This window comes from Hetaerina americana, unplaced genomic scaffold, assembly GCF_022747635.1.
Source record: "Hetaerina americana unplaced genomic scaffold, ioHetAmer1.1.p SCAF_76, whole genome shotgun sequence".
NCBI classification, from domain to species: domain Eukaryota; kingdom Metazoa; phylum Arthropoda; class Insecta; order Odonata; family Calopterygidae; genus Hetaerina; species Hetaerina americana.
Window position 1 is genome coordinate 1858682 of NW_027287383.1, and position 9480 is coordinate 1868161.

The following is a 9480-nucleotide window of genomic DNA, read 5'->3' on the forward strand; positions in this document are numbered from 1 at the left end:
CTTTCGAACCTCGGGCTCCTTGTATTCAACAGATTATCAGTGTTTGATTTTGAATGAATTGTCGCGGCGAGATGCCACAGCATTTTGGTGCGAGTGTGATTGGTTGACATTGATTCTTCGGGCTATTAAATGAACTGGGAAACGTTCTAGTCACGGTTAGCGTGTGGAGTCATTCAAGTAATGTGATATACATGACCAAAATATCGAAGGAACGGATTCGAGAATGTCTGTTGCTAAATATTATGCTGTGGCGTGCGGAAGGAACCCGGGCGTCTATTACTCATGGTATTCGTCAATTAACTTCAAAAGAATTTAAAAATGCAAATGTCAGCTTTGTGTTTAAATTATTTTTTTTGTGGCGTGCTCGCGCCTATAGGGAAGAATGTGAAAGAGAAACAAAGGGGTGGCCCAATGCAAGGTACAAGAAGTTTGACGTGGAGCAACTCGCTTGGGACTTCGTTAAAGCAAATTGCCCTAATATGAAGTTGTCAGCTGGTTCTAGTCCTGTGAAAAAGCGACCCCATGGCATTGAGACTACCAATAGTACCAGTACTAAATTTCCACTCTTGGAACGAATACAGAAAATTGAAGACCGAATTCAACAATTCCACGAAAGTATTATGGTGGAAATTGCTTCTTTGAAAGAAGAATGCCTTTTGCCTGGCGTGTCAGTCCCGAAGAAGATAACGTTGGTAGATTTAGAAGATGCCCCACCTCCTTTTACTCAGCCAAAAATATGTTTTTCCGGAATGTCAGCGGCGAGGGCGTCAAAAAAAGTTACTATCTTTTGATTGAGCATCTGTTTTCGCAAAATATTTTTAATTCCGGGTCTCTTAATCGTGATTTATATCCTTAAGGTCAAGTTAGACGACTCTGCCCCTGGTTGCAGCTCAAATACATTCAAAGTGGATGCGGATGGCTATGTGGAGGTGTACACAGATGGTGCTTGTTCTAAGAATGGCTTCAAAGGTGCACAGGCAGGAATAGGGGTTTGGTTTGGAGACGGACATAGCTTGTGAGTATTTTGTCAGGCAATCCTGTTTGAAGATTAGTTTAGTCTCCAGTCATCAAAAAAACCAATATTTGGTCGCTTGAGGCGCGACTTTATGGGATTGGTTCATTTTATAATGAAATATAACTTCGTAACTCCACAGGATTTTATTTTGACACGACCCAGATTTATAAGGTCAACGTCATCATCCGATCTGATCTTGAACGTGAGAACCCAGGTCGTGTCTAAATGAAACTCTTTGAGATTACGAAGTTATAATTTTTCTTTCGAAAATATACCATATTTTGTAAGGTAAATTTACCTCTTTCTTAAATATATTGCCTCGCAATAGTATTGCCTATCCAATGCTTTTAAAATCCACCTGCACTTACCATTATTCTGATACTCTTTTTTTTCGCATTAAAATATTCACAATTTATCATAATAATGAAATACTGATTTGAGCTTACACAAAGTGGCATAATTTATATAGTTTGTCTGATTTCACTTGTCACATCCCAATGATTATCGAAGGCCAATTCGAGTTCAAAACTTTGTATGGTTGTCGTACGAAATTGAAATATGGAAATATGACTAGAAAGATTAAAGGGATACCATTCCTACAAATCTCGACAAAACATTCCGATAAAGGAATTTTCCAATTGATTTGGAAAGTGGAAGAGATGCTGGAATGAGTGTACAAGATCCCAAAGGGAGTAACTGGGACTAAGGCTACCTTGTTGTAGGTAGGTTATTTCCCTCAAAATATTGCATGGCTATTTTAAAATATTGCATTGGACCTTGTAAATAAATTGCTAAAATACTTTTTAAAGTATGTGGTTTTTAATTATTGCATGAAGTAAATTTTGAATTTGTATAACCGAACTCATTAGTAAGTATAAGAGCCCATAAAAGAGTGCAGTCTTAATGAACATTAGGATCCTGCAGTGAAACTGTATATGTGCATACCTACAGTGGGTTGGAACAGGGCTGTGAAAGGGCCTTGCTTTTCCCTGGTTTATCGAGTAAAGGCAGCATAACCCCAAATCTGGCTAGGGTGGACATTGCCAGCCTATCAATTCTTTCATTACCTATCATTTTTTGTCTTCTGTTATTAGACAAGGCTTTGAAGCATATGAAACACATGCATTTGGGGGCAGGTAGACTTTTGTTTCTTTTCTTGTTTGAATCTCCATTAAGTTTAATTCTTAGACAACAATACAACTTGATTTTAGCTGTGGGTATCAAGAGAAATCTTCCAGATTTAATGGTGCAATACTCTACCTTGCATCTATGTACGGCAGACTATCTTGGTACCCTTAAATACCCTAATTCTGCGGTGTTCATGATGGAAATTTCAGGTGCCCTACTATATTTTTAAAAATGGCTGTAGGTTCCAGTATCAATGCTTTTCTTCAGAAATTCTTAGATTCCACTGACAATATTTTATGAGATCTCACTAGAATTTTCAATGTTTTCATTAAATTTGGCCCAATTTCTATATGTTACTCTTTGCAAATTTTCTTGCTCCTTAATGAAAAGGCTGGGCAACTAAAACATAATTGGTCAGTCTTTATGCTGATATTCACTATGGTGAGCCATGATTATGATCAACATTTCCTGTGTCCTCATTTGAGAAGTACGTTTTATTTCATATAAAACTTTTATTCAACTTTTTTTTTAAGGAATGGTCTAAAAATGTTTTTACCTGTGGCACTCCAGGCAGATTCCCATAATTTCCAATGGCCTTTTACTATGGACTACTATGTACGAGGGTCATCCGGAAAGTAGTACCCGTTCGTGAAATAAAGACACAAAAGTAAATATTAACAAACATAAAAAATTTTATTTGAAAGAGGATACTTTAAACTACTTCTCAACATAATCTCCAAGCAAATTAAGGCATTTGTCATAACGTGTGACAAGTTTCTGTATTCCTGCTGCATAGTCCTTCGCCGCCAGCTCATTGAGATACGCGAGGGACCCATCTTGCACAAATTTTTGCATAATGCAGATGGTGTTTAACAATTTCATGAACAATTGTTCGAGAAACATTGGGAAAATGCTCACAGATGTCATCAATTGTGACGTGCCGATCGTTCCTCACGAATTCGTCAACTGAGCTCACCAGTTGGTCTGTAATGACAGACGGTCTCCCCGAACGCTCATCGTCGTGTGTGTTCCCCCTCCCCATGTTGAAGTTGCGACACCACCGCCGAACAGACGATTCGTCCATTACATTGTCTCCATACACCTCCTTTAATTGGCGATGAATATCACATGGGCGAACGTTTCTTGCATTGAGGAATTTAATCACTGCCCTCACTTCACAACTGGCGGCGTTCTCAATTTTTTTAAACATTGTAAACAATCACAGAAACAACACAGGCAATGCTAGCGTCACGCAACTTGGCTCAGAGAAGGCAGACAAGCCACTGAAGCTATCTGACCTCGTCCAGCGGCTACTCGCGTCGTCAGCACTTCATGCGGCACGAACGGGTACTACTTTCCGGATGACCCTCGTATGTTGGGTTGCCAGAACCGTATCTTCCCTGTCAATGGACAGTTTCTATGAAGCATAGAAATACTTGGAAGCAAATTCTTTGGTGCATGCTACCTAAGTTAAAGCAAAAGCAACTTTATGGGAGGTGTCTCAGTATAATCAGACAGTTTTCCATTCAATGAAGAGACTTTTAAGTTTGAGTGGGTAAATAAAAAAAATGTTTTGTTAATGTAGAATATGTGATACTTTCAATTTCATTTCAGAAATATCTCGGAACCAGTGAAGGGAAGAATTACAAATAACTCTGCAGAAATAGAAGCAGCCACTGCTGCAATTGAAGCAGCACACGCTGCAGGTTAGAAATCTTTTCACTAGTGAATTGAATTGATGTATAAGGAACTATCAAATTTAAACACTTGTTAACCATACTGGAGAATTACTTTCACAGTAAAAATATATGCTATTCAGAAGATAATAGTGAGCACCAAAGTGTGGAAAATATTATAAAATTTAATAAAAATTATTTGTAATTTATTTCCTTTCATTCTTAACTATCCAGTAGTTCAACAAATTTCTGTTACCTGAGAAAGGTAATTAAACTTTTAAATTTAGTGGGATTTGCTCTTTATTTTGAAAAGTGCATAAATATGTAGGCAGTTTTTCAATAAATATGTTGGGTTAGTAAAATGTTTAGAAATAAAGTTCGTCAAAGCTAATGAGTAAATTTTCTGCAATTTGCATAAATTGAACTCGGCATGTACAAATATTGCCGAACATAAAAAGAGACTGTGAACCTGATATAATTTGATATAGAATTTTGGGGATCAGGATAACTGTAATATTAATATCTAATAAAGGTGTCACGTTTGTGAAATTTCATATTTTAATAGTTTTAAATCATCTCATTTTCAGGAATAAAGAAGCTCAAGTTGTATACTGACTCAAGTTTCCTTATTTCTGCCATAACCAGCTGGATTAAGAAATGGGAGAAAAATGGCTGGAAAACAGCCAATGGAGATCCTGTTAAAAACAAAGAGGAACTTATTCTCCTGAAGAAGGCACACATTAAGTTAGATGTTACTTTTGTGAGTAGCTTTTGAAAAAGGAAATAATAATATAGTTTTCTGTAACTCTCTGCTGAATAATACTTTGTGGCTATGTATTGACTTTTTTTTTACTAATTCACAAAATATTTAAACATTTAGGCATGCCTGTCAAACTGCTTTACTCGAAGTATGAGTAATTAATTATCTGTTAATTAGCATTAATTATGTAATCATGTAAAATTAGGTTAATATAAAAAAGACTGTGTTAAACAAAAACTGTTAAATCGTAAAGTCAAATTCTCTCTGTCAGCTTAAAAAATGCTTGTTGGCAAATGTATAGTGGTACGATTATAGCAGTATGTACATAAATTTCATAGCTTTTCCACTGTAGGCATATATCCCATGCCATGGCAGTAGTAATCTGAGGGAGAATAAATTTTCTTCATTACTATTGTTAATATGAATCAGGTTCACAAGTGAATTTATGTTACTGTGACTGCTGCAAACCTTTTTTCTAATGTGTATATCATAACATGTATATGGTTATCAAACCAATGTCAAAGATACAGTTAATTCAATAGCTGTATAGTTTCCTTGTCACTCACAACAGTAGATAAGATTGCTCTATCTTGAGGGTCCAATGGTACAATCTTTGCAGACTTCCTCTTGTGTCCACACAACTAGCACCAATTGAAACAGACTTTTATCTGAATTATTTCAACAACTCAGGCACATAATAATAATGAAATGATAATAGGAGAGGGAAATCATTACAATTTATTTAAAAAATAATGATGATTCCAGGAAAACTAATCAAAAATGAATCAATCCAATTGCCCATGGATTGGATGGTTTCTGTTGCAATTCATTACTTTCTGATGCTTTCCCAGAGATCACATTACATTGCATTGTTTTTTATATCAGATACATTTTTTCTAATGAAGGGTCCATAGGAAGTATTAAGGCAGCTCGTAGAGACTACTCTGATACTCACATACATATACTCAAATTTTGAACAAATTGAGTAGTTTTAGGTGTAATGTTGTGAAATTTGTTCATTATTACTCTAATTTAATTAAAAAATAGCATGCAAAATGATCTCCTCAGTATGCATATTCATTTAATCACTGAAACAGATGCTCCTTCAAGTAATGATTGCAAATATCTTTTTCAGGTTCACGTGAAAGGACATGCAGGGAATTATGAAAATGAAATGGCAGACTCACTTGCCAGGGCTGGGGCTGAAAAATGTACTCCCTCTAAGATGTTTTAGGGGATTATTGAACTGACAAGATATTATTGCTCATATTTATCAGGCATATAAGCTTAAATCCCCTGTTTTTTTTATAGAAAGTGAAAAAATTACTTATTCAAAATATTTTCCTTTGCTAACTACACATTTTTCCTATCTTTCATGCAATTTGTAGATACCATGCCAAAAAAATTCCTTGTCTTTCGATGCAAACCATTCGTCAAGCCATTTTCGGATGTCTGCATAAGTTTCAAAGTGCTGCTCAGTGAGCTTGTGGCCTATCGACGAAAACAGTTGGTAGTCCAAAGGAGCCAGGTCTGGTGAATAAGCGGCATGGGGTAGCACCTCCCATTTGAGTGTTTCCAAATAGTTATGGACCATTATTGATCAATGCCATGGTACGTTGTCATGGAGGAAAATCAGCTTCTCATGCTCATATTCTGGTCTTTTTTCTCGCAGAGCACGGTGCAATTTGATCAATTGTTGGTGGTAACGATGGGCATTGAGTTTCTCCAGGTTTCAATAGCTCAGTAGATGACACCCTGCTGATCCCACCAAATGCTCCATCATTGTCTTCCATCTGAAACAATTTGGTCTTGTGGACAATATCGACGGTTGACCAGGATCAACCCACGATTTTTGCGTTTAGGATTTTCAAAGTATATCCACTTTTCATCGCCGGTTACAATCCGATGCAAGAACGACTTTCTTTTTTGTCTAGCAAGCAAGATTTTGCATTTGTTTTGATGTCACTCCATCTGCCTATCGTTCAATTCATGTGGCACCCAGTTTCTGATCTTTTGAACCCTTCCTATGGCACATAGGCGCATGGAAATGGCTGGTTGAGTAACACGCAATTGCGTTGCTAGCATTTTTTGCAATGGCATATCATCTTCGTCCAAAAGAGCCTGCATTGATGGTCCTCAACCTTTCTAAGCCAATTTTCACACTCCTTATTGCTCAGGTCAAAATGGTCGTTTTTAAACTAACGAAACCAGTCTCTGCACGTTGTTTCCAATAAAGCACTGTCGCCATAGGCCTCGGTAATCATTCGATGTGATTCGGCAGCCAATTTCTTCAAATTAAAGCAGAAAAGCAGACCTGCGTATGCTCTTTTTTAAGCAAGAATTTTGACATCATTATCATATGAAAAATTTAGGTGGTTGTATGGAATTGCTGATGATGTGCACCAATTATTTTGTTTACAGATGCCAATTTCATAAAAACCAAAGAATGGTGTGCGTTGTAACTTTGTACTATTGCCATCTGTGAGTAAACTGAGGATTTAAGCTTATACACCTGATAAAAAATGCAGTTACATCTACTTCCAAAAATGATAAAAGCTATTTTCCTGTTTCCTAATATGTGACTATGACTTCTGAAAATTGTGATTAAACATGTGAAATAAAGAATGCATCTAGTTTCTTTACTGTGTAATTTTTAGGATTGATTGCAATGTTGATTTCTTTTCATTGAAGGGTGGCTACAAACTGGGAAACCTGAAAACACTTACTTGACATTCTAGAATGATATGAATGGTCAACACTCAAATGTTGTTACAGTAATCTGCAATTTAAACCAAATCATTAATAGAATTAAGGTAAAAAAGATAGTTCTTGTCCACTCGTTATCCTTAACCGAATGGTTTTTCAAACATTTGTAGGGGTATCTTGACTTACTTTTATGCATTGATTAGGTGATGCTGTGGGTGTTTAGTGGTTGCGGGAAGGGAGAACTGGCAAAATTTCGTTGCTGCAAATGATGTTTGCTACCAGTGAAAACTGATAAGGAACTGAAATATTTTTTATAATGGATAATATAAATAACATAAAGGCTATCATGTACATATATCCCTCTTCACATTGTAGTTGGATATATACGAGGGGGGACCCAAAAGTAACGGGAATTGGGCTGCGGTGGGGGAGTGAGATGGGGGGGGTGGGAAGCCTTTGTTCGGCTGGTCATACGTCAGGCTCACACCACCTGCATCAGTATGCGCAGCGCTGTCACTGTGACTGAATCGGCCGTCCGTGAGAGCTGTTTCAGTGAAACAACTTTTTTCATTTTGTCAAAAAACATAACGGCAGATTATCAAGAGCAGGTGCTGCAGTGAAATTTTGTTTCCTGTCAGGGAAATTGGCCACGGAAACTATTGTAATGCTCAAGACTGTTTATGGGGAAGCTGCCCTAGACAAAACCAGTCTACGAGTGGTTTACACATTTTAAAAATGGGGAAATGTCAATTGAAGACCAACCCCATTCAGGCCACCCTTCAACATCAAGAACTGACAATAACGTCGACAAAATCAATGCCCTCATTTGTGAAGACCATCGCAGAACCATTGATCAACTCTGTGAGATGTCAGGAGTTCATCTTAGAGGATCATAGAGCCAATCTTTGGCACATAGGCCACTGGTTCTTCCATCATGACAACAAGCCGGCTCATACCGCCTTCTCTGTGATGCAGTTTTTGACAAAAAACGGCATGACATCATTTGTCCACCCACCCTACCCACCAGATTTAGCTCCCTGTGACTTCTTTTTGTTCCCCAGGCTCAAAAGAGACATGAAAGCGTTTTGACACGGTGGAGGAGGTTAAACAAAAATCGCTAGAAGGCCTTAAGGACATCCCAATAAATGAACTTCAGAAATGTTTTGAACAGTGGAAGCATCATTTGGAGAAGTGCACTGTGGTCAATGGGGAATACTTTGAAGGTGAACAAAATTTAATGCAAATATATGGAGAACTTATGAATCTATAACAACATTCCTGTTATTTTTGGGTCCCCCTCGTATATGACTATCTGTGTTTATATTTTAATCTTAAAAGTGTGCTTTCAATGTATGGTGTACTGCAAATAAATTATTAAACCATTTGCTTCTTTCAGATATTCGTTTTGGAGTAAATGAGAATTTTTTCAAACTGTATTTATCTCTCCCATGGGCTATGCCTGCCCCAGTGGTGGGAGGGTAACTTCCTTACATGACAATCCAGAGATTCTCTTTCTTTCCCGCCCAGGTGGTTTTTTCTCCAGGGCTTCTGTGATAGGAGCAATGACATTTGCTCCTAGTAGGGTCATAGATCAAAGGTTTAGAGCCAGATGAAAGATAGTCCGCAGTGTCTGTTCCTCAGTGAGGTGGCTACAAAAGCATCCGACCCCAGTCGGGTGGCAATTGAGTGATGGCATCACGTTGAAAATGCTGTTTAGGTAGGCAACTGGAAACTACCTCCATCATTAATCCAAAGATTTTTATGTTAGTGTAGAGAAAATGAGTCCTGGAAACTATAGGACTTGACACGATCCAATCGGCTGTGTGTCATGCCCAGTAGCAGTAGAGGCAAGGCTTATATATGGCACCAAGCAATCATAAGATGGAAGGAGTCGATAGGGTATACGATCAGTTAGAAGATATAATAGGGTGTATTTCTGCAGGGGAACATTAGATAGTTATAGGGATAAATGTGTGATGGGGTGAGGGATTATGGTTAGGTATGAGGAATGATTGCGGGAAGAAAGCAATTCAGTTCTGCAGGAGACTGGGGATAATCATCAACAGCACTTGGGTTAGACACCACAAAAGGCATAGGTTTACATGGAAAATGACTGGTGAAGCAGAAAGGTATCAGTTAGATTATATTATAGTTAGGCTCAGATTTAGGAACAGGGTAATCAATTCACAGTTTCT

At 37.7% G+C, this 9480-nt stretch overlaps 1 protein-coding gene across 2 annotated transcripts; it reads left to right on the plus strand.

Moving 5' to 3' along the window:
• Window position 1: 1 nt before the first annotated feature.
• On the plus strand, window positions 2-7217 carry rnh1 (ribonuclease H1). 2 transcript variants are annotated; one of them, XM_071596103.1, is made up of 6 exons: window positions 2-285; window positions 377-776; window positions 858-1015; window positions 3758-3849; window positions 4407-4579; window positions 5715-7217. In XM_071596103.1, exons 1-6 carry the CDS (start codon window positions 224-226, stop codon window positions 5811-5813), a joined length of 984 nt encoding a protein of 327 aa, XP_071452204.1. In that variant the 5' UTR covers window positions 2-223; the 3' UTR covers window positions 5814-7217. The 2 variants fall into 2 exon arrangements, with proteins under 2 accessions (XP_071452204.1, XP_071452203.1); XM_071596102.1 differs by having other exon boundaries at window positions 2-776.
• Window positions 7218-9480: the final 2263 nt, after the last annotated feature.

What these genes read in the sequence shown, in the direction of transcription:
- rnh1 (XM_071596102.1), top strand. Translation starts at nt 192, where the DNA reads ATGACCAAAATATCGAAGGAACGGATTCGAGAATGTCTGTTGCTAAAT. An exon ending in TTTGGAGACGGACATAGCTT is followed by an intron (nt 1,016 to 3,757) that starts GTGAGTATTTTG and finishes ATTTCATTTCAG; the next exon opens with AAATATCTCGGAACCAGTGA. An exon ending in TGAAGCAGCACACGCTGCAG is followed by an intron (nt 3,850 to 4,406) that starts GTTAGAAATCTT and finishes TCTCATTTTCAG; the next exon opens with GAATAAAGAAGCTCAAGTTG.